At 45.0% G+C, this 25,114-nt stretch overlaps 1 protein-coding gene across 1 annotated transcript in view; it reads left to right on the top strand.

Annotated features, from left to right (window-relative positions):
* Window positions 1-11,413: 11,413 nt before the first annotated feature.
* The window catches only part of TERF2 (telomeric repeat binding factor 2), a gene marked incomplete at both ends in the record, with an annotated part of 48,480 nt that continues 34,779 nt past the window's right edge, over window positions 11,414-25,114 (top strand). Inside the window, 3 exons of the mRNA XM_080702713.1 lie at window positions 11,414-11,792; window positions 11,870-11,965; window positions 13,125-13,255. Coding sequence (XP_080558839.1) covers window positions 11,414-11,792; window positions 11,870-11,965; window positions 13,125-13,255 — 606 coding nt within the window. The remainder of the gene's footprint in view (window positions 11,793-11,869; window positions 11,966-13,124; window positions 13,256-25,114) is intronic.

Here is a 25,114-nt window from a genome sequence, read left to right on the forward strand (position 1 = left end):
TTCTTTTTTTTCTTTTTTTTTCTTTCTTTTCTTTTTCTTTCTTTTCTTTTTCTTTCTTTTTTTTTTTTTGGCGGGTCTGGGGATGGAACCCAGGGGCATTTGACCTCCAAGCTACACCCCCTGCCATATTTTTTTTTTATTCTTTATTTTGAAACCAGGTCTCACTGAGTTGCAGAGGGCCTCACTAAGTAGCTGAAGCTGTCGGCGAACTGCGATCCTCCAGGTCTCAGCCTCCCAAATGCTGGGATTACAAGCGTGGCGTGCACTTTTGATCCCAGCATTCGGGAGGGAGAGACTGGAGAATCACGGTTTGAGGACAGCCTCAGCTATTTAGCAAGACCCTTTGCAACTCGGTGAGACCCCATTTCAAAAACTAAAAGACTAAAATTATGGGTGGGGGTGTAACTTAGAGGTAGAATGCCCCTGGGTTCCATCCCCATTACAGCAAATTAATAAATAAATAAATTTTAAAAATAAAAAAAATTAAAAAAGCACTGATGTTGGCCAGGCATGGTGGCGCTCGCTTGTAATCCCAGCATTTGGGAGGCTGAGACCGGAGGATTGCGGTTTGCAAACAGCCTCAGCTTCTTAGTGAGGCCCTCCATAACTCACTGAGACCCTGTTTCAAAAAATAAAGAATAAAAATAGGGCAGGGGCTGGAGCTTGGAGGATCGAATGCCCCTGGTTTCCATCCCAGACCCGCAAAAAAAAAAAAAAAAAGGACTGGGGTATGTAGCTCAGAGGTAGAATGTCGCTGAGTTCCATCCCAGCACCTCAAAAATAAATAAATTGGGTGTGGTGGCACACGCTTGTAATTCCACCATTTGGGAGGCTGAGACTAGAGGATTGCAGTTCGTGGACAGCCTCAGCTACTTAGTGAGGCACTCTGCAACTTAGTGAGACCCTGTTTCAAAATAAATAATTTAAAACAGGGCAGGCAGGGGGTGTAGCTTGGAGGTAAAATGCCCCTGGGTTCCATCCCCAGATGTGCAAAAAGAAAGTTAAAAAAATAAATTAATAAATAAAACAAGCCGGGCGTGACGATGTACACTTATAATCACAGCATTCGGGAGGCTGAGACAGGAGGACTGCAGTTCACAGACAGCTTCAGCTACTTAGTGAGGCTCTTCGCAACTCAGTGAGACCCTGTAAATAGGGCTGGGGGTGTCACTTGTAGGTAGAATGGCCCTGGGTTCCATACCCAGTAACAAAAACAAAACAAAATAAATAAATAAAATAAAAATACATACAGTAGCCAGGCATAGTGGCATATGAGCGTGCCTGTCATCCCAGTAGGTGGGAGGCTGAGGCAAGAGGATCGCAGGTTCCAGGCCAGACTCAGCAATTTAGCAAGATTCTTTTTTAGACTAAACAATAAAGTAGGGCTGGAGGTATAGCTCAAAGGTAGACTGCCGCTGGATGAATCCCAGTAATATACATACACACACATACACACACGTATATGTACAATATATATTTTCTTTTTGTGGTGTTGGGGATGGAATCCAGGGGCATCTACCTCTGAGCTACACCTTCAGCTCTATTTTCTTCCTTCCTTCCTTCCTTCCTTCCTTCCTTCCTTCCTTCCTTTTTATTTTCTTTGTGGGTCTGGGGATGAAATTCAGGGGCATTCGACCTCTGAGCCACACCCCTGCCCTATTTTTTATTCTTTATTTTGAAACAGGGTCTCACTAAGTTTCCAAGGGCCTCACTAAGTAGCTGAGGCTGTCTGCGAACCGTGATCCTACTGTTTCAGCCTCCGGAATGCTGGGATTACAAGTGTGCGCCACCATGCCCGGCTTTATTTTATTTTTTTATTTGGAAACAGGGTCTTGTTAAGTAGCTGAGGCTGCTCTCATACCTGTGATCCTCCTGTCTCAGCCTCCCCAGCACTGGGATTACAGGTATGTGCCACTGCACTTGGCCTATATATTTTATTTATTGATTGATTGATTGATTTTGGTGGTCCTGGGGGTGGAACCCAGAAGCTTTCTACCTCCGGGCTACACTCCCAGACCAATTTTATATTTTATTTGGAAACAGGGTCTCACTAAGTTGCTGAAAGCCTCACTCAGTAGCTGAGGCTGACTTTGAACCCGTGCGATCCTCCTGTCTCAGCCTCCCAAGCGCGGGGATTACGAGCGTGCGTCACCATGCCCGGCTCTATATATGTTTTTTAAAAGTGATGGATGGGTGAGTTCCAGCTTCTTGCTGGAGTAGCCAGGGCACTCACCTCTGAAGGCCCCTCCTGTTGAGAAGGAGGGGGCAGTGAGAACAGATACTTGTGGTTAAATATTAATGCGTGTTTGTTTCTCTACAACCACCTGCTGTTTGATTTGGCCAGTCCCACGAAGATTCTTTCAGTAAGCCCGTGTGTAGTTTCTGAACGCCAGACTTATGACCTTTACACACATGCTAAACATTCATAGAGCAGAAGAGTTCTTTTTCTTCATCAGTGAGTTGAATAAATACCAACAGCCCCACCTCGGGAGGGGGGTGGGGAAGTATTCCTTGATGTACACTAAAGATAACCAGTAATAACTCATCCTGATCAGCTAAGGGTTGTAAAAAAAAAAAAAAAGATTCATTTGATAAAGCCAATTAATTTCAGAAAGCACTGATTCTTTCTGATGCTAATTTTTAATTAATTAATTGATTAATTATTTTGTGTGTGTGTCAACAATTTAGTAAGGTCCTCTACAATTTAGTGAGACCCTGTTTCAAAATAAAGAATAAAATGGGGCTGGGGGATGCCAGGCGTGGTGGCTCACGCTTGTAATCCCAGCATTCGGGAGGCTGAGACCGTAAGATCGCGGTTCGCGGGCAGCCTCAGCTACTTAGTGAGGCCCTCTGCAACTCAGTGAGACCCTGTTTCAAAATAAAGAATAAAAAACAGGGCTGGGAATGTAGCTTGGAGGTAGAATGCCCCTGCGTTCATCCCCATATCCGCAAAAAAGAGAAAAAAAGAAAAAAAAATTCAATCCCCTTGTCTCATCCTCCCAAGAACCAGATTCTAGGCATTTGCCACTCCACTCAGCAAAAATATTTTTTGTGGTACTGGGGATTGAACCCAGGGCATTTTAACTTCATGCTATTCTCCCAGCCCTATTATATTTAATTAAGTAATTTATTTATTTTTATTTTATTTTTTATGTCACTAGGGATTAAAACTAGGGGCTTCTACCTCTGAGCTACATCTTAATCCCTATTTTATTTTCATTTTGAAACACAACCTGGCAAGGTTGATGAAAGTTTCACCATTTGTCGTCCTTGAACCTGTGATCCTCCTTCTACCTCCGGACTACACTCCTAGACCTATTTTATATTTTTATTTGGAAACATGGTGGCTTAAGCCAGCAAGACTGACTTTGAGTCTCCGCCTCCCAAGCGCAGAGATTACAAGCTTGCACGCCACCACTCCCGGCTCACACCAGCTTTTTATTCTTATTTTTATTTTATTTTATTTTATTTTATTTTATTTTATTTTATTTTTTGTGGTACAGGGTGTGGAACCCAGGGGCTTTCTACCTCCGGGCTAGACTCCCAGACCTATTTTATAGTTTATTTGGAAAATAAAGTCTAAGTTGCTGAAAGCCTCACTAAGTAGCTGAGTGCTGGCTTCGAACCTGTGCGATCCTCCTGTCTCAACCTCCCAAGCTCTGGTATTATTCTTATTTATTTATTTATTTATTTATTTAGGTGGTACTGGGGTTCCTGAAACCCTTCTACCTCCGGGCTACACTCCCAGACCTATTTTTTAAATATTTTTATTTGGAAACAGGGTCTCTTAAGCCAGAGAGGCTGACTTTGAACCTGCGCGATCCTCCTGTCTCCGCCTCCCAAGCGCGGGGATTACAAGCGTGCGCCACCGCGCCTGGTGGATTATTCTTATTTTGAAACAGGGTTTCCCCAGCTTGTTGAGAGTCTCACTACTTGCTGACGCTGTCCTTGAACCTGTGATCCTCCTGTCTCAGTCTCCTAAGTACTGGTATTTCAAGCTTGAGCCACCGCACCCAACTCAGAAAATGTTTTGTTACCACAATTCTTCCAGCATTTTAAGTTTTCTGTGGTTATTAGTGCTTTTTGCTTTGATGATCCTTCCGTTGGAAACCTGTGGACACTAACCCTCCGCTTTGCATGAATGTCAAAGATATTTGAGAATCACTTCTGCCCCCTGCTGGAAGTTTGAAATATCACAGGCTTTCAAAGTTAAATAGAAATTTTGTCAAAGTTTAAAAACTGGAAAAATAATTCAGAAGCCGGGCGTGGTGGCGCACGCATGTAATCCCAGCATTCGGGAGGCTGAGACTGGAGGATTGCGGTTCGTACACAGCCTCAGCTACTTAGTGAGGCCCTCCGCAACTCAGTGAGACCCTGTTTCAAAATAAAGAATAAAATAGGGCAGGGGATGTGGCTTGGAGGTCAAAAGCCCCTGGGTTCCATCCCCAGATCAGAAAAAAAAAAATATAGGGCCAGGTTGTAGCTCAGAGGTAGAATGTTTCTTGGTTCATTCTCCAGTACCATGAAATAAGTAAATAAATAAATATATATGTATAAACATATAAATATGTATAAACAAATATATATACATATAAATATGTATAAACAAATATGTAGGCTGGTTATTTCTTTTCTTTCTTCCCTTTTTTAGTTTGGCCTGTACCCCCTTTTCCATTCTAATTCCAAAGGCCAGGAAGGAGCCAGGAATTGGTATTTTGAACGGCTGCCCCAGCAGTTCCTGTGCACATTCAGGATGAGGTCCAGCCACTGAGTTTTCCATTCTTGCTACACAGTAAACACAGGAACTCCTGCATCCTAATATTTTTTAAGTATTTTTTAGTACTAGAGATGGAACCCAGGGACATTCTCCATCTGAGCTACATCCCCAGCCTTATTTTTTTTATTCTTTTTATTTTTATTTATTTATCATTATTATTATTATTATTTCTTTTTTGGTGGTACTGGGGGTGGAACCCAGAGGCTTTCTACCTCTGGGCTATACTCCCAGACCTTTTTAATATTTTGTTTGGAAACAGGGTCTCACTAAGTTGCTGAGAGCCTCACTGAGTAGCTGAGGCTGGCTTCGAAGCCGTGCGATCCTCCTGTCTCAGCCTCCCAAGCGCGGGGATTACAAGCGTGCGCCACCACGTCCGGCTTTATTCTTTTTATTTTGAAACAGGGTCTCACTGAGTTGGAGAGGGCCTCACTAAGTAGCTGATGTTGTCTGTGAACCGCGATCCTCCAGTCTCAGCTTCCCAAATGCTGGGATTACAAGTTTATACCACCTCACCCAGCTTTTTTGGGGGGGGAGTAATGGGGATGGAACCCAGGGATATTCTACCTCTGAGCCTCAGCCCCAGCCTATTTTTATTCTTTATTTTAAAGCAGGATCTCATTGAGTTACAAAGGGCCTTACATGAGGCTGTCTTCAAACCACGATCTTCTTGTATCAGCCTCTCAAATGCTGGGATTACAAGGGTGGTCACCACGCCCGGCTATTCTTTATGTTTGAGACAGGGTCTCACTGAGTTGCAAAGGGCCTCACTCAGTAGCTGAGGCTGTCTATGAACCCAAATCCTCCTGTCTCAGCCTCCTGAATGCTGGGATGGCAAGTGTGTGCCACCACGCCCAGCTCCATCCTAATCTTAAAATGGTTACTCACTAGCTATTCACCAGCTGCTTATCAAGTGTCTTCTGAGTGCAGAAGCCTTTCTGTCTCTAAGAGGCAAGGCTGTCCTGGGGGTGTGGTGTGGGTTTCACCACTCTCAAGGGTGGTGGGGCTGGTATAAGAAGCAGATCACCTGTTGGTGCACCTGTTGGGCGCCGGGGCTCGGGGAGGCGTTGTGCGTGGGTGAAACTCGGGAATCCTGCAGCACTACAGTGGCAGACATTTTTTTTTAAGGCCCAACCCTGTCCTCGGTGACATATATCTGTGTCTAATAAACATACCAAGTAGTATGTCTAATAAACATACTACTTGGTTTTCTTTTTTTTTTTTTTTTTTTTTTTTGGTGGTCCTGGGAATGGAACCCAGGGGCCTTCTACCTCCGGGCTACACTCCCAGACCTATTTTATATTTTATTTGGAAACAGGGTCTCTTAAACCAGCTGAGGCTGGCTTCGAACCTGTGAGATCCTCCTGTCTCCGCCTCCCAAGCGCTGGGATTACAGGCATACGCCACCACGCCCGGCTCTACTTGGTGTTCTTAAGTGACTGCTACCAGGGGTCCCTGCGAGCCAGAAGGTTGAGCGGGCACCGTCCTTTCTTTTTGGATCCTTCTAAATCAGATAAAATATAATGCAGATGAAACTCAGGTAGGAAATATGCCAGAGACAAGCCAAGAGATTGCAGTCATGAAAAGAGATGACAGATGTGGCCGTCCTCTGGGCTCCTTTCCCGGCTGGTTCTTTCAGAGAGTGGGTGTTGATTTCACGTACAGGTTTTTGTTCTCAGCTGAAAGGGAACAAGAGAAAAAAATACTACTGCTGCCCCTGAAGCTTCCTATGTCAGAACTCCCAGCCACTTGACCCTGTCCTACTGGGGATGGAACCCAGGGGCACTCTACCTCTGAGCTACATCCCCAGCCTGATCTTTAGTCTTTATTTTGAAACAGAGTCTCACTGAGTTGCAAAGGGCCTCAGCTACTCCAACCCCAAATGAAATCTTCTCAGCCTTCCAAATTACAAGTGTGGCCACCACGCCCCGTTCCTGCCTATCATCGTACTTGATTCTTCTAAAACTGCAAGGAGAGCCGGGCGTGGTGGAGCGTGTTTGTAATCTCTGCACTTGGGAGGCTGAGACAGGAGGATTGCACAGGTTTGAAGCCAGCCTCAGCTACTTAGTGAGGCCCTCAGCAACTTAGTGAGTCCCTGTTTTCAAATAAAATATAAAATAGGGCTGGGAATATAGCCCAGAGGTAGAAAGCCCCTGGGTTCTACCCTCAGTACCACAAAAAAAAAAAAAAAAAAAAAAAAAAAAAAACTGCAAGAAACTCACAAAAGTGAAATGACTAAAGACCCACAAGTTCATTAGTAGAGGGAATGGTCTTCATTTGGGGGGATGTGTATGTGGTACTGTGACCTGAACCCAGGGGCATTCTATCTCAAGGCTATACCCCAAAAGCCAAGTTTGGAGCTTGCTCAAAAATCCCAGTACTTAGGAAGCTGAGACAGGAGGATTCAAGGCCAGCCTCAGAAATTCAGTGAAAGCAGGTTTTCAAATTAAAATAAAATAGAGGTTGGGTGTGGTGGTGCATGCTTGTAATCTCAGCATTCAGGAGGCTGAGACCAGAGGATTGCAGTAGGTTCCCAGACAGCCTCAGCCACTTAGCAAGGACCTTTTCAACTCAGTGAGACCCTGTTTCAAAAATAAAAAGACTAGAGAAATAAAAAATAAAAATAAAAAGACTAGCTGGGCGTGGTGGTGCATGCTTGTAATCCCAGCGCTTGGGAGGCTGAGACAGAAGGATCACACAGGATCGAAGCCAGCCTCAGCTACATAGTGAGGCCCTCTGCAACTTAGTGAGACCCTGTTTCAAAATAAAGAATAAAACATAGGTGAGGGTGTGTAGCTCAGAGATCGAATGCCTCTGGGGTTCCATCCCAGACCTGTAAAAACTACAAAAAAAACCAAAAAACAAACAACAACAACAAAAAAAACAGACACAATAGCCTGGTCACACTACTTGAGAGGCTGAAACAGCCTCTTGATGCATGATATATTAGTGCGTGAAATAAAAAATCAGGAGGCTGAAACAGCCTCTTGAAATGGTGGCATATGCCTGTAATCAGAGGCTGAGATAGAAGGATCACAGGTTCAAGGACAGAGAGAGTCTCACTAGTGCTGGGCATGGTGACACACACTTGTAATCTCAGTACTTGGGAGGCTGAGACAGGGATCACAGGGTCACAGCCAGCCTCAGTTACTTAGTGAGGCTCTCCACAACTGAGACCTTATTTCAAAAATAAAAAAGAATTAAAAATAGGGCTGGAGATGTAGCTTGGAGGTAGAATGCCTCTGGGTTCAATCCCCAGTACTCCCCAGTCCTACAAAAAAAAAAAAAGTCTCACTTGTGTGTGTGTGTGTGTGTGTGTGTGTGTGTGTGTGTGTTACTGGGGATGGAACCTAAGGGCATTCTAACTCAGAGATACACACCCAGTTTTAATTTCTATTTTTTATTTTGAAACAGAGCCTCACAAATTGCTGAGGCTGGCTGCAAACCTGTGATCCTTCTGTCTCAGCCTCCTAAGTACTAGGATTAAAAGCATGAGCCATCATGCCTGGCTCAGGAAGTCTCACTACTTCCTGAGACTGTCCTCAAACCTGCTTATTTATTTTTTTTCCCCACAAGATAAACTTATTCTTTTTTTGTGTGGGGGGGGGTTTGGGGATGAAACCCAGGGGCATTCTACCTCCGAGTTCCACCCCCTGTCCTATTTTTTATTCTTTATAAACAAGGTCTCGCTAAGTTGCAGAGGACCTCACTAAGTAAATGAGGCTGTCAGCAAACCATGACCCTCCCATCTCAGCCTCTCCAACGCTGGGTTTATAAGCCTGCGTCACCACGCCGGCTTAAATTTCTTTCTTTCTTTTTTTTTTTTTTTTTTTTGTTGTTTTTTTGTGGAACTGGGGGTGGACCTCAGGGGCTTTTCTATCTCTGGGCTATACTCCCAGACCTACTTTTTTTTAATGCTTTATTTGGAAACAGGGTCTCACTAAGTAGCTGAAGCTGGCTTCGAACCTGTGTGATCCTCTTTTCTCAGCCTCCCAAGCACTGGGATTACAAGTGTGTGCCACCACGCCCGGGTTTTCTTTCTTTCTTTCCTTCTTTCTTTCTTTCTTTCTTTCTTTTTTTTTTTCTTTTCTTTTTTGGTGGTACTGGGGGTGGAACCCAGAGGCTTTCTACCTCTGGGCTATACTCCTATTTTATATTTCATTTGGAAACAGGGTCTCACTAAGTTGCTGAGAGCCTCACTAAGTAGCTGAAGCTGGCTTTGAACCTGTGTGATCCTCCTGTCTCAGGCTCCCAAGCGCGGGGATTACAAGCGTGCGCCACCATGTCTGGCTCTTTCTTTCTTTCTTTCTTTCTTTCTTTCTGTCCTGGGGATTGAACTCAGAGACAACTGAACTCAGACCTCTGAGCTATACCCCCAGCCCTATTATATTTTTTAATTTTGAAACAGGGACAGAGCCAGATGTAGTGGTGCACTCAGCATTTGGGAGGCTGAAGACAAGAGGATTGTGGCTTGAAGACAGCCTCAGCTACTTAGTGAGGCCCTTTGCAACTCAGTGAGACCCTGTTTCAAAATAAAGAATTAAAAAATAGGGATGAGGGTGTAGCTTGGAGGTAGAATGTCCCTGGGTTCCATCCCCAGTAACAATAAAAAAAGAAAAAGAAAGAAAAGAGAAAGAAAGAAAGGAAGAATGAAGGAAAGAAAGAGGGTTTTGCATGTTGATGAGTAAGTTCTTGGCCTGTGATCTTCCTGTCTCAGCCTCCCAAGAGGATTATAGGCCTGTGCCACCATGCCCAGCTGTTGCTTACTTGACTGCCATGTCAGACACTATTTACAGACCTTTTCTCATTTCGTCTTCATTACAGCCTTATTAATTGTCTATTTGGTTGTCTGCCCTTTTGAACAGATGGGAAAAACCAAGCTCCCTGAGTTTTAATTATTACCCAAACCAGTAAATTGGAGGGCAAGGGTCCGTCTGGTCTTAATGGGCTGTGTTCTTTTTCACTGCACCACACTGCCATCTGCTGGAGCTCACAGGAAAGGCAGGAAGCACCTAAATTTCACAAAGCAGTTTCCTTCCACAGACTGTTGGTGGCGGCTTGTAGCATCACAGGTTCATGGCCAGCTTCAGCAAATTAGTGAGACCTGGTGGTGAGCTCAGAGGTCGGATGTCCCTGGGTTCAATCCTCAGCACACAAGAAGAAAAAGGAGGAGGAGGAGGAGGAGGAGGAGGAGGAGGAGGAGGAGGAGGGGGAGGAGGAGGAAGCAGGGTATGTGGTGAAGCCTGTAATCCTACAGTACTTAGGAGGCTGTGACAAGAGGATCACAGGTTTGAGGCCAGCCTCAGCAACTCAGTGAGACTCTTTTTCAAAATAATAACCTAAGCCAGGCATGGTGGTGCACACTTGTAATCCCAGCATTTGAGGCTGAGACAGGAGGATCGTGGTTCTTGGACAGCTTCAGCTACTTAATGAGATTCTTTGCAACTCAATGAGACCCTGTTTCAAAATAAAGAATAAAAAAATAGAACCCAAGGGAATTTTACCTCCATGCTATACCCCCTGCCCTATTTTTTATCCGTGTGTGTGTGTGTGTGTGTGTGTGTGTGTGTGTGTGTGTGTTACTGGAGATGAAATCCAGGGGCTTTCTACCTCCGGGCTACATTCTCAGACCTTTTTTTATATTTTATTTGGAAACAGGGTTTCACTAAGTTGCTGAGAGCCTCACTATGTAACTGAGGCTGACTTTGAACCTGTGTGATCCTCCTGTCTCAGCCTCCCAAGTGCTGGGATTACAAGCGTGCGCCACCACGCCCGGCTCAGCCTTATTTTATTTTTTGGCTTGAAACAGGGTCTACGTTGCAGAAGGTCTTACTATGTTGCTTAGACAGGCCACAAACCTGTGATCCACTTGTCTCAGCCTCCCAAGTACTGGGAATATAAATGTGTGCCACCACGACTAGATCCATATTCTAGGTGTGTGTGTGTGTGTGTGTGTGTGTGTGTGTGTGTGTGTGTGTGTGTTATTGGGATTAAACAGAGGGGCATTTTTACCTTCGAGCTACAACTCTAGCACTTCTTTCTTTCTTTTCTTCATTTCTTTCTGTTTTGCGGTACTGGGGATGGAACCCAGGGACATTCTACCTCCAAGATACACCTCCAGCCCTATTTTTTTATTCTTTATTTTGAAACAAGGTCTAAGTTTTGGAGGGCCTCACTAAATTGCTGAGGCTTGTCGCGAACCTGCTGTTCTTCTGTCTCATCCTCCCCGGAACTGGGATTCCAAGCGTGCACCACCATGCCCGCCGGCTTAGTACTTTCTTTGAAATCACATTGTCCTTATAAATATTTGTTAAAATCCATATGTGTTCATTAAACTTTCCTCTGTTGTGCTTCTTTCCCCGATTTTCAAAGTGTCTAATGCACTGCCTATCCTCACTGGTCAGCGTCTCTACGAAGTCCCGCATCTCCCAGCACAGTCCTCTCAGTTCCAAGCCAACAGCGCAGACAGCTGACTGCCCATCTCTAGGCTCCGGGGCCAGGCCGGCGCCGTGGACTACAAGCCCCAGCAGGCCTTGCGGGAGGCGCCTGGGGAACTACGGCGTCCGGGAGGGGCCCGAGCAGCCCCGCGGTCCTCTCACTCCCAGAAACCCGCGGGCGGCTCGGAATCCCGTCTGCATCATGGCTGCTGGAGCCGGGACGGCGGGCCCCGCTTCCGGTTCGGGCGTCGTGCGTGGCCCGGCGGCGTCACAGCCCAAGAAGCGCCCGGGCCGGGAGGGCGGGGAGGGCGCGCGGCGGTCGGACGCGATGGCGGGAGGAGGCGGGAGCAGCGACGGCGGCGGGCGGGCGGCGGGCCGGCGGGCGTCCCGCAGCGGCGGGCGGGCTCGGCGAGGGCGCCCGGAGCCGGGGCCGGGGGGCGCGGCGGAGCGGGGCTCGGGGGAGGCGCGGCTGGAGGAGGCGGTCAACCGCTGGGTGCTCAAGTTCTACTTCCACGAGGCGCTGCGGGCCTTTCGCGGTAGCCGGTACGGGGACTTCAGGCAGATCCGGGACATCATGCAGGGTGAGGGCCCGGGGACGGAGGCGGGGGCTGCGGGGCCGGCTGGGGGGTCGCGGGAGCCAACGTGTCTTCTCTCGCAGCTCTGCTTGTCAGGCCCCTGGGAAAGGAGCATACGGTGTCCCGGTTGCTGCGGGTTATGCAGTGTCTGTCGCGCATTGAAGAAGGGGAAAATTTAGGTAATGCTATTTTCGTGTACCTCTCTGGGCTTCCTTCACCTAGGGGTATGTTGTTTTCAAACTTGCATCGGGAAACTGCAAGATTCTGGGTTCAGGCGCGCTACTCTTTGCAGCACGGCGGTCTTTTATTTTTCTTTTCTTTTTTTTTTTTTTTTCCTTCTCCATGCTATGGCGTTTTCCCTGCCTTCAGTTAATTGCCGGTTAAGGTTTTAGGTGGTTTTTTTTTTTTTTTTGGCGGTTTTTCTGTATTTTTTTTTCTTCTGTTCTACCACCTGTTAATTGTTCATCCAACTTTGTTGCTGTTGACAGTGAGCTATGTTAATATGGATATATTTTTGCCCCATGATAGTATTTTTCAGAGTATTTGTATTTGCCCCCCCCCCCAGCTGAACTTGGCAGCTGTTTAGCAAGCGCTCTTCAATCTCTGACCACTTGTATCTGAGGAGGTTGTATTATTCTGAATTTGACAGGCAAATGCATGTGTTAAAAATAAGCCGGGCGTGGTGGCCCAGGCTTGTAATCCCAGCATTTGGGAGGCTGAGACAGGAGGATTTATTTTCCAAATAAAGAATAAAAAAATAGGGCTGGGAGTATAGCTCGGAGGTAGAATGCTCCTGGGTACCATCCCCAGTATGCAAAAAGAAAAAAAAAATTTAATAATAACAATTTAAAAACCAGGTGTGGTGGCACATACTTGTAATCCCAGAACTTGGGAGGCTGAGACAGGAGGATCCGGGTTCGAGGTCAGCCTCAGCTACTTAGGCTCTTCCCAACTTAGTGAGGGCTGGCGGTGTAGCTCAGAGGTAGAATGCCCCTGGGTTCCACCCCCAGTACCACACACACACACACACACATGAAATTCACTTCTTTGGATTTGACTCCTTAAAACATGGAAAAGCAAGTATGAAGAGCCAGGCATGGTGCACTTGTTATCTCAGTACTTGGAAGGCTGAGACAGGAGGATTGCAGGTTTGCAGCCAACCTTAGCAATTTTGTTGAGGCTTTCTGCAACTTCCTGAGTCCCTGTTTCAAAGTTAAAAAAAAAAAAAAAGGCTGTGGTGTAGCTGGGAGGTAGAATGCCCTTGGGTTCAAAGATCAATCCCCGGTACCACCAAAAGAGGGGGAAAAAGCCTAAAGTGAAAACTCTGCTTTGTTGTAGACTGTTCCTTTGACATGGAGGCTGAACTCACGCCATTGGAATCGGCTATCAATGTGCTGGAGATGATTAAAACGGAATTCACACTGACAGAGGCAGTGATGGAATCCAGTAGAAAACTGGTCAAGGAGGCTGTAAGGCTTTATTTTTATTTTTATTTTTTCTTTTAACAAAAATCATGGGCTTTGGAGGACACAATGCTTAATATTTGCTGTGTGAGTTAGAGGAAAAACCAGGATGGAGTGGAAACAAGCACATCCACATACATGTTCTATCTTCAGGTGCCCTCTGCTTCTGTGATTTGGTGGTCTTGGTTTTCCTTGTGGCCCTGGTAGGAGGAGTCACAGTACGCAGGAAGTATGTGGGCATTAAAGACTGATGTTTTGAAATGACTGCACCATTCAGGAGAGCTGTGAAAAGGCCACAATTATGTCTGGTCTAGGATTTGGTCACCCTATGAATAAAGAACCGAGGAGAAACTGGGCCTGGTGGCATGTCCTGTAATCTCAGCTACTCAGGAGTAGGAGGTAGGAGGACCGCAAGTTCTAGGCCAGATGAGGCAATGTAGTGAGACCCTGTCTCAAAATAAAGGGCTGGGAGCCAGGCGTGGTAGCACACACTTGTAAACCTAGTACTGGGGAAGCTGAGAAAGGAGGATCACAGGTTTGGGGCCAGCCTCAGTAGCATATTGAGGCCCTCTGCAACTTATTTTGGGTTCAGTCTCCAATACCACAAAAAAGGGAGAGCTGAGCATGATGATGCACTCCTGTAATTCCATTAATTAGTAGGCTGAGACAAGAGGAGAGGATTGTAGGTAACGGATGTGGTGGCGCACGCTTGTAATTCCAGCATTTGGGAGGCTGAGACAAGAGGATCGCGGTTCGCAGACAGCCTCAGCTACTTAGTGAGGCCCTTTGCAACTCAGTGAGACCCGGTTTCAAATTAAAAAATAAAAAATAGGGCTCAGAGGTAGAATGCCCCTGGGTTCCATCCCCAGTACTGCAAAAGAAAAAAAGAGGACCATGGGTTCAAGGACAGCCTCAGCAAGTAATGTCACTCAGCAACCTAGTGAAACTGTTAGAAAATAAAATAGAACCGGGCGTGGTGGCGCACGCTTGTAATCCCTGCACTTGGGAGGCTGAGACAGGAGGATCACACAGGTTCAAAGCCAGCCTCAGCTACTTAGTGAGTGAGGCTCTCAGGAACTTAGTGAGACCCTGTTTCCAAATAAAATATAAAATAGGTCTGGGAGTATAGCCCGGAGGTAGAAAGCCTCGGGGTTCCACCCTCAGTACCACCAAAAAAAATAAATTAATTAAAAAAATAAAATAGGACTGGGAGTAAAGCTTGGTGATAGAATGCCCTTGGGTTCAATCCCCAGTATCAAGAATGAATAAATAAATAATAGATAAGTAAATAGTAATAGCTAAGGCCTTAGAAATGAATTGACTCAATTTCATGCAGCTGTCTAGAGAGAAAGAGAGAGAGCCATAGAGGACATAACCTTTGAGTAGACTAGAGTTAGAGCTGTTCAGAGAAATGAGCCAGCTAGAAAAACAATACTAGAGGAACGGTTAGAAGGCTGCTGTAGGCAGTATTTTATTTTATTTATTTATTTATTTATTTATTTATTTATTTATTTATTTATTGGTGGTACTGGGGTTCCTGGAGGCCCTTCCACGTCCGAGCTACACTCCCAAACCTATTTTATATTTTTATTTGGAAACAGGGTCTCTTAAGTCAGCGAGGCTGGCTTTGAACCTGCGTGATCCTCCTGTCTCCACCTCCCAAGCGCGGGGATTACAAGCGTGCGCCACCACGCCTGCTCCCCCCCCGCCCCCCCCCCTCGTACTGGGGATGGAACCCAGGGGCATTCTATTTCAGAGCTATATTCCCAGCCCTATTTTTTTTTTTTTATTCTTTGTTTTGAAACAAGGTCTCACTAAGTTGCAGAAGGCCTCACTAAGTAGCTTAGGCTGTCTGGAAACCACAATCCTCTTGTCTCAACCTCCCAAATGCTGGGATTACAAGAATGCACCACCACACCTGGCTTTATTCTTTATTTTGGAGCAAGATCTTTTTTTTTTTCTTGTGCAGGTCTGGGGATGGAACCCAGAGGCATTTGACCTCCGAGCTACACCCCCTGCCCTAATTTTTATTCTTTTATTTTGAAACCGGGTCTCACTGAGTTGCAGAGGGCCTCACTAAGTAGCTGAGGCTGTCCGCGAACCGCGATCCTCTGGTCTCAACCTCCCTAATGCTGGGATTACAAGCGTGCGCCACCTCACCCGGCCTTATTTATTTTGAAACCGGGTCTCACTGAGTTGCAAAGGGCCTTACTAAGTAGCTGAGCCTGTCCCCGAACCGCGATCCTCAGGTCTTAGCCTCCCTAATGCTGGGATTACAAGTGTGCGCCACCATGCCAAGCTCTGAGGCTTTCTAAGAACTGCGATCCTCCTGTCTCATCCTCCCCAATGCTGTGATCATAGGCATGCACCACCATGCCCGGCAGTATTTTTGAAACCAAGAAACAGTAAGTAACAGGAGCTGGGTGTTGTGGTGTATGCCTGTAATCCCAGTATTTGCCAGCCTGAGACAAGAGGATCACAGGTTCAAGGGCAGCCTAATGCTGCAGGTAGCTACAAGTATTGGAACTTACTTTTATTGAAAATATAAACTGGGCATGGTGGCGCATGCTTGTAATCCCAGCATTCGGGAGGCTGAGACCGGAGGATCGCAGTTTGCGGACAGTTTCAGCTACTTAGTGAGGCCCTCTGCAACTCAGTGAGACCGGTTTCAAAATAAAAAATAAAAATAGGGCAGGAGGTGTAGCTTGGAGGTCGAATGCCCATGGGTTCCACTCCCCAGACCCGCAAAAAAAAAAAGAAGAGGATTTTCTTTCCTTAGTATCTAAGCCTGGGGGTGTGGAAGCTGATGCAGATGTGGGAATTGAAGGCTAATTCAGCACTGTCTTGGTTGGGGAATGTGAGGAAGCTAGAGGAAGAGTGCCCCTTACAAGGGTGGGTCCCAGAGGTGGCAGTGGAATAGAAGGAGAAAGGCCGCTTAGTAAGGAAGACATTGGCTGTGGACGGGGTGCTGGAAGAACCTGTTAACAAAGCAACCTAAGCCGGGCGTGGTGGCGCACGCTTGTAATCCCAGCATTGGGGGGCTGAGACGGGAAGATTATGGTTCGTGGACAGATTTAGTTACTTAGTGAGGCCCTTTGCAACTCAGTGAGGCCCTATTTCAAAATAAAGAATAGCCTTGTGTGGTGGTGCACGCTTGTAATACCTGCGCTTGGGAGGCAGAGACAGGAGGATCTCGCAGGTTAAAAGCCAGCCTCTCTGGCTTAAGAGACCCTGTTTCCAAATAATAAAATATAAAATAGGTCTGGGATTGTAGCCCGGAGGTAGAAGGGTTCCATCCCCAGTACCACCAAAAAGAAAAACAAACAAAAAGGATAAAAAATAACGGTAGGGGTGTAACTCGTAGGTAGAATGCCCCTGGGTTCCATTCCTAGAACCCCCCCCCCAAAAAAAAAAAAACTGTGTTCATGGGGTGCAGATATTTCAATTACTCAGTTAAGGACTTTGGGCAGGAGCTAATTTGGTCATGTGAAGAATGCTTATATAATTACTATTTACTACCAAGAGAAAATTTTGAGTATAGGTAAGTTTGGTTTGTGTTAGGTGGAGTGTACCAGGAAAGTCTTTATAAGGGAGGCGTGGTGGCGCACGCTTGCATCCCAGTATTTGGAGGCTGAGACAGGAGGATTCCGCAGGTTCGAAGCCAGCCTCAGCTACTTAGTGAGACCTTATTTCCCAATAAAATATAAAATAGGTCTGGGAGTGTATTCTGGAGGTAGAAAGCCTCTGGGTTCCATCCCCACTGCCACACAAAAAAAAAAAAAAAAGAGAAAGAACGAGAGAGAAGGATAAAGCCATACATACTTTGAGAATAGCTAAGCTTTTCTTTTTTTTTTTTTTTTTTTCCTTCTTTTTTTAGCTCTGTGATTTAACCTAGGGCATTCTAACTGGTACATACCCCCACAGCTCTTTATTTTTTATTTTTTATTTTTTGCGGTACTGGGGGCCACCATGCCTGACTCTTATTCTTTATTTTGAAACAGGGTCTCAATAAGTTGTGGAGGGCCTCACTAGCTAAGGCTGGCCGCAAACCCAGATCCTCCTGTTTCAGACTCCTAAATGGTGGGATTACAAGCGTGTACCACAACGCCAGGCTTTATTTTTTATTTTATTCATTCATTTATTTATTTTATTTTATTGTGGTCCTGGGGATGGAACCCAGGGGCCTCCATCTCCGGGTTATATTCCTGACATATTTTATATTTTATTTTGAAACAGTCTCACTAAGTTGCTGAGAGCCTCACTAAGTAGCTGAGGCTGGCTTTGACCCTGCGCAATCCTTCTGTCTCAGCTTCCCAAGTACTGGGATTACAAGCATGTGCCACCACGCCGGCTATTTTTTATTTTTGAAACAGGGTCTCACAGAGTTGCACAGGGACTCACTAAGTAGCTGAGGCTGTCTGCGAACCTGCAATCCTCCTGCTTAGCCTCCCAAATGATGAGATTAACCTGTGATCCTTCTGTCGCAGCTTTCCAAATGTTGGAATTACAAGTGTGCACTACCAACCACACTGAGCTTTTATTTTTCATTTAGAAACAAGGTCTCACTAAGTTGCTGAGGCCTGCCTGGAATCTGCCATTCTCCAGTCTCAGCCTCTTAAATACTGGGATTACAGGCGTGTGCTACCACACCCAGCAGCTAAACTCTTAAATGGAAAGAAATGGTACCCGTTCAGAGTAATTTATATAAATTCATATAATTTCTTTTTGTGTGTGTGTGGTACTGGGAATGGAACCTAGGGGCATTCTACTTCTGAGTTATACCCCCAGTTCTATTTTTCTTTATTTTTAAACAGTCTCACTGAGTTGCAAAAGGCCTCATTAAGTAGTTGAGGCTGGTCACAATGCAATTTTCCTGTCTCAGCCTCTCAAATGCTGGGATTATAAATGTGTGTCACCCAGCTTTTTTGTACTGGGGAATTAACCCAGAGGCATTCTACCTCTGAGCTACATCCCTAGTTTCTTTTTTAAGTTTTTATTTTTTAATTAATTTTAATTTTTTTTTGGTGGTATGGGGGGCGTGGAACCTAGAGGCTTCCTACCTCCAGGCTATACTCCCAGACCTTTTTTATATTTTATTTGGAAACAGGGTCTCACTAAGTTGCTGAAAGCCTCACTAAGTAGCTGAGGCTGGCTTCGAACCTGTGCGATCCTTCTGTCTCTGCCTCCCAAGCGCGGGGATTAATAGCCTGCGCCACCACGCCCGGCTTACTTTTTAATTTTTTTATCTTTTCTTTTTCTTTTTTTGCATTGCTAGGAATTGAATGCAGGGACATTATACCTCTAAGCTAAACACTAAGCCCTATTTTTTACTTTTTATTTTGAAACAAGATCTCACTAAGTTGTAGAGGACCTCACTAAGTAGCTGAGGCTGGCCACAAACTTGCAATCCTCTTGTCTCGCCTTCCAATTACTGGGATTGCAGATGTGTACCACCATCCCTGGCTAGTTTTTATTTTGAGACAAGGTCCCACGAGGTTGCTGAGGGACTTGATAAATTGCTGAGATTGGCCTTGAACTACCTCCTGTCTCAGTTTCCCAAGTACTAGGATTACAGGTGTGCGCCACCATGTCTGGTTCATGCAATTGTGTTAAAACACAATGGCTGTAGATTAGTCATCTGGCTCCTCTTCTAGATGTATACATGTATGTTGACCTATATAATTTTATTAAACCTCAGAGATTTCTTCTTTAGGGAATCCATTAGGACAGTGGGTCAGCATCGGCACTGTGAAGTCTGGCCATGAGATCATGCTGGAGGAGGACTATTTATTTATTTTTATTTCATTTATTTATTTTTGAGGTACTGGGGGTGGAACCCAGGGGCATTCTACCTCTGAGCTATGTTTTATTCTTTATTTTGAAACAGGGTCTCACTGAGTTGTAAAGGGCTTCACTAAGTAGCTTAGTCTGTCCCTGAACCGAGATCCTGGACGAGGACTATTTAGACAGCCAACAATCAGCGAAATCTAAACTCTCTTAAAATAGTCTAAGATAGTCATCTGTTGCCTATTGTGGTGGGACATGCCTATAATCTTGGCTACTTAGGAGACTGAGGTAGGAAGATCACAAGGTTGAGTTCGGTTTGGGCAGTCTCTCAAGACCTAGGGATGTAGCTCAGTTCTTGCTCAGCATGTTTGAGTTCCTGGATTCAGTCCCTAGTACTTTCAAGAAACAAGTCCATATTTTTCTTATGTTGACTTGCTTGCTTTTTAGTTCTCTGTTCCAGATCTCTTGTTGTACCTACTATATTACTGTTGCTGCAGTGTAACTGATCACTTCAAGGTTTAGCAGCTTAAAACAAATACATAGTATCTCAGTTTCCACAGTCCCGAACGGGTGGTAGTGGTCTAGGTGAGTGGTTCTGGCTCAGAGTTTCCCCTGAGGCTGGAGGCAAGCTGTCAGCTACAGTTACAGTCATTTCAGGACTTAGCTGAGTGGAAGGATCTTCTTCCGTGCTACATGGTTGCTGACGGGACTCACACACGCCAGCCAACTGTGGTAGCCTGTGAATGGGACAGTGTGCGAGGTGGGGGAGCACTTTAGAGGCTGGCGACCACATTTCCTTTGATTCTCTTGTTACTAAATTACACGGTGTCATTTGTGTTTTCAGTTTTTTTTTTGTTTGTTTGTTTTTTGTTTTGCGGTACCGGGGATTGAACCCAGGGGCACTCTACCTTTGACTTACACCCCCAGCTCTATTTTTTATTCCTTTTCTTTTCTTTCTTTCTTTTTTCTTTTCTTTTCTTTCTTTTTTTTTTTTTTTTTTTTTTTTTGGTGGTACTGGGGTTTCTGGAAAACCTTCCAGACCTATTTTTATATTTTTTATTTGGAAACAGGGTCTCTTAAGCCAGTGAGGCAGGCTTCAAACCAGTGTGATCCTCCTGTCTCTGCCTCCCAAGTACAGGGATTACAAGCGTGCGCCACTGCGCCCAGCTTGAATTTGGTTTTTTAAAGTTTCTCATCGAGAGTCCTAGAATCTGATAATGATCATCTTTGGGGAGATACCAGGGATGCCAAGGCTTAGTGAGGTGTTTTTGTTTGTTTTTGTTGTTGGGTTTTGTTTTTTTTGTTTTTGTTTTTGTTTTTTTGTTTTTTTGTTTTTTTGGTACTGGAGATGCAACCCAGGGACATCTACCTCCGAGCTACGCCTCAGCCCTATTTTTTGTTCTTTCTTTCTTTATTTCTTTTTTTTTTTTTTTTTTGGTGGTACTGGGGTTCCTGGGAGCCCTTCTATCTCCGGGCTACACTCCCAGACCTATTTTTACATTTTTTTATTTGGAAACAGGGTCTCCTAAGCCAGCACGCGTGGCTGGCTTCGAACCTGCGCGATCCTCCTGTCTCTGCCTCCCAAGCGCGGGGATTACAAGCGTGCGCCACCACGCCCGGCTCTTTATTTCTTTCTTTATTTATTTTTTGTGGTACTGGGGTTCCTGGAAGCCCTTCTACCTCCGGGCTACACTCCCAGACCTATTTTTATATATTTTTTAAATTTGGAAACAGGGTTTCTTAAGCCAGCCCTGGCTTCGAACCTGCGTGATCCTCCTGTCTCCGCCTCCCAAGTGCGGGGATTACAAGCGTGCGCCACCACGCCCGGCTTGTTCTTTATTTTTTTTGAAACAGGGTCTCATGAGTTGCAAAGGATGTTACCAAGTAGCTGAGGCTGGCCAGGAACCATGCTCCTCTGGTCTCAGCCTCCCAAATGCTGGGATTACAAGTGTGCACCACCATGCCCAGCTCTTAGTGAGGTTTTTTGATGCACCGATGCTTGTAAAGTGTCATAATAATTTATTTTAAAAGTTTATCATGCCAGGCATGGTGGCGCATCCTTGTAATCCCAGCATTCGGGAGGCTGAGACTGGAGGATCGTGGCCCACGGACAGCCTCGGCTACTAAGTGAGGCCCTCTGCAACTCAGTGAGACCCAGTTTCAAAATAAAGAAAGAAAAAAAATAGGGCAGGGGGTGTAGCTCAGAGGTCGATTGCTCCTGGGTTCCATTCTCAGACCCGCAAAAAAAAAAGTTTAGTAAAGTGCCGGGTATGCTGGCACACACCTGTAATCCCAGTGCTTGGGAGGCTAAGACAGGAGGATTGCAGGTTTGTGGCCAGCCTCGGCAACTTAAATGAGGCCCTCTGCAAGTTGGTGAGACCCTATTTCAAAATAAAATATTAAAATAGGGCTGAGAGGCTGGGTGTGGTGGTGCACGCTTGTAATCCCTACGCTTGGGAGGCTGAGATAGGAGGATCGCACAGTTTTGAAGCCAGCCTCAGCTACTTAGTGAGGTTCTCAGCAACTTAGTGAGACCCTGTTTCCAAATAAAATATAAAAAAAAGGTTTGGGAGTATAGCCCGGAGGTAGCCCTGCCAGTACCACCAAAAAAAAAAAAAAAAATAGGGCTGAGTGTGTAGGTCAGAGATAGAATGCCCCTGGGTTTAATCCCTACTAACACACACACACACACACACAAACAATTTATCAAGTGGTCTGGGGTGTCTAGAGGTCTCTTGAGACTCTTCCAGAGAGTGTATGAGGTCAAAACTGTTTTCATAATAATACCAAAGGCTGGCTTTTCCAGTGCAGAAGCAATGAAGGGTAACATTGGTTCCCTGACATAGTCAAGGCAGAGTGCTAAATTATACTAGCAGTCATTCTCTTCTCTGTTGCCAAATGTGATTTTTTTTAAAAACCACCAGTTTCAATTAAGAATGTTGTTTTTGTTCAAGCAGTAAAAATTTTTCTAATTTTATTAAATTTAAACTCATGAGTAAAGAAACATGTTTTTGGTATTTTGTGTGATGACATAGAGAGTGTCTGCACCATTTCTGCTGCATACCAAACATGACGATTGTTTTCAGGTAAAGCACTTGTGGGATTGAGTTGCATGCAGAACTAGCTGGCCCGTTTTTACCTGAAAGAACACTGACAGACGAGGGTTGTTCAGACCTGGGTATTTGGTGTCATTTTCTGAAGCAGGAGCACAGTGAACCTGTCGTTTATTAAAACAGTTGACGATGTTTGTTGCCAGTGGCAACGTTTGAGCTTTCAAATGAAAATTAGAATTTTGGATAAGCCGGGCGTGGTGGCGCACGCATTCAGGAGGCTGAGACCTGGAGGATCGAGGTTCGCAGATAGCCTCAGTTACTTAGTGAGGGCTCTGCAACTCAGTGAGACCCGGTTTCAAAATAAAGAATAAAAAAATAGGGCAGGGGGTGTAGCTGGGAGGTCAAATGCCCCTGGGTTCCATCCCCAGACCCACAAAAATAAATAAATAAATAAATAAATAAATAAGAAAATAAAAATAAAAAATAAAATAAAAACTTAAAAAAAAAGAATTTTGGATAACTTGTGTTCATGTGCTTGATAGCTTCCCAATACTTAGGCTTTTCTGAAGATTATTGACAGTAACAACTGTGATTTTCAAAATATTTTTAACATTTTGGAGGTCTGTGTAACACATTAAAACCAGTGTTTCCCAAGTGATTAGTGTATGGCATTTCAAAATCACATGGACAAGAGGTTTATTTAAAGTGCAAGGCGGGGCCGGGCATGGTGGCGCACGCTTGTAATCCCCGCGCTTGGGAGGCGGAGACAGGAGGATCCCGCAGGTTCGAAGCCAGCCACGTGCGCTGGCTTAGGAGACCCTGATTCCAAATAAAAATGTAAAAAAAATAGGTCTGGGAGTGTAGCCTGGAGGTAGAAGGGCTTCCAGGAACCCCAGTACCACACACAAAAAAAAATAAATAAATAAAGTGCAAGGCGGAGCCGGGCGTGGTGGTGCACCCTTGTCATCTCTGAGACAGGAGGATTGATCAAGCAGGTTCGAAGCTAACCTCAGCTGGTTTAAGAGACCCTGTTTCCAAATAAAAAATATAACCCGCACTTGGGAGGCTGAGACAGGAGGATCGCACAGGTTCGAAGCCAGCCTCAGCTACTTAGTGAGGCTCTCAGCAACTTAGTGAGACCCTGTTTCCAAATAAAATATAAAATGGGTCTTGGAATATAGCCCAGAGGTAGAAAGCCTCTGGGTTCCACTCACAGTACCACTAAAAAAACAAACAAGCAAACAAATAAAAAATAGAAAATAGGTCTGGGAGTGTAGCCTGGAGGTAGAAGGACCCTGGGTTCCATCCCCAGTACCACCAAAAAAAAAAAAAAAAATGCAAGACGGATGGATTTTAATGTGACAGACGAGAAAAGTTTGCTTGTTAAAATTCGGTATAGAGAGCTGGGTGTGGTGACACATGCTTGTAATCCCAGCATTTGGGAGGCTGAGATGGGAGGATTGTGGTTTATGGACAGCCTCAGCTACTTAGTGAGGCCCTATGTAACTCAGTGAGACCCTGTTTCAAAAATAAAGAGCTGGGTATGGTGGTGCGTGCTTATAATCTTAGTACTTAGGAGGCTGAGACAGGAGGATCCTGCAGGTTCAAAGCCAGACTCAGCTGCTTAGGGAGGCTCTCAGCAACTTAGACCCTGTTTCCAAATAATATATAAAATAGGTCTGGGAGTGTAGCCCAGAGGTAGAAGGCCCCTGGGTCCCATCCTCAGCATGGCATACATATATACATACATACATACATACATACATAGAATAAAAAATAGGGCTGGGTGTGTAGCTCGGAGGTAGAATGCCCCTAGGTTCCATCCACAGTACTGCAAAAAAAAAAAAAAAAAAAAAAAATTGGTAGAGAGTCAAAGAATTCTATCCATAGTTTCCTGAAAACGCTGTGAAAGTACTCTTTCCAATGTTATACCTGTATAAAGCCAGATTTTTAAATTTACCTTAACCAAAATAACATAACAGATTGAGAATCTAGTCGTCTACTATTGAACCAGATACTAAGGTGTCACTTCAATAATTCTTCATAAATTTTTTTTTTTTTTTGGTGGTACTGGAAACAGGGTCTCACTAAGTTGCTGAGAGCCTCACTATATAAATTGCTGAGGCTAAAGCCGGGCGTGGTGGCGCACGCTTGTAATCCTTGCGCTTGGGAGGCTGAGACAGGAGGATCGCATGGGTTCGAAGCCAGCCTCAGCTACTTAGTGAGGCTTTCAGCAACTTAGTGAGACCCTGTTTCCAAATAAAATATAAAAAAAGGTCTGGGAGTATAGCCCGGAGGTAGAAAGCCTCTGGGTTCCACCCCCAGTACCACATAAATAAATAAATAAATAAATAAATAAATAAATAAATAAATAAATAGCTGAGGCTGGCTGTGAACCTGTGGAATCCTCCTGTCCTAGCCTCTCAAGTACTGGTATTATAAGTGTGCCACTATGCCTGGCTAAAGACCGTAGCATTTTGTGTGTGGGTGTGTGGTACTGGAGGTGAAACCAAGGGGCTTTTCTGTCTCCAGGCTATACTCCCAGACCTACTTTATATTTTACTTGGAAACAGGTTTTATTTATTTATTTATTTTTTGTTTGGAAACAGGATCTCACTAAGTTGCTGAGAGCCTCACTAAGTAGCTGAGACTGGCATCGAACCTGTACTATCCTCCTATCTCAGCCTCCCAAGTACTGGGATTACAAGCGTGTGTCACCACACCCGGCCACATTAGCATTTAAATCTCATCTATATGTATCATCTATATATACCCGAGCCCCCTCTTTTTTTTTTTTTTTTTTTGGTAGAGTGGATTGAACCCAGGGCCATTCTACCTCTGAGCTCCCACACCCCCAGTCTTTATTTATTTTGAAACAGGGTCTTGCTAGGTTGCTGAGCCTGGCTTTGAACTCTTGATCCTCCTGTCAATATCCCAAATACAGGGACTAAAAATCTGTGCCACCATGACCAGGTAGAGGCCAATTTTTGTGGTGTTTTTTGTTGTTGTTGTTGTTGTTGTTTTT

This window comes from Muscardinus avellanarius (assembly GCF_963383645.1).
Source record: "Muscardinus avellanarius genome assembly, chromosome: 10".
NCBI classification, from domain to species: domain Eukaryota; kingdom Metazoa; phylum Chordata; class Mammalia; order Rodentia; family Gliridae; genus Muscardinus; species Muscardinus avellanarius.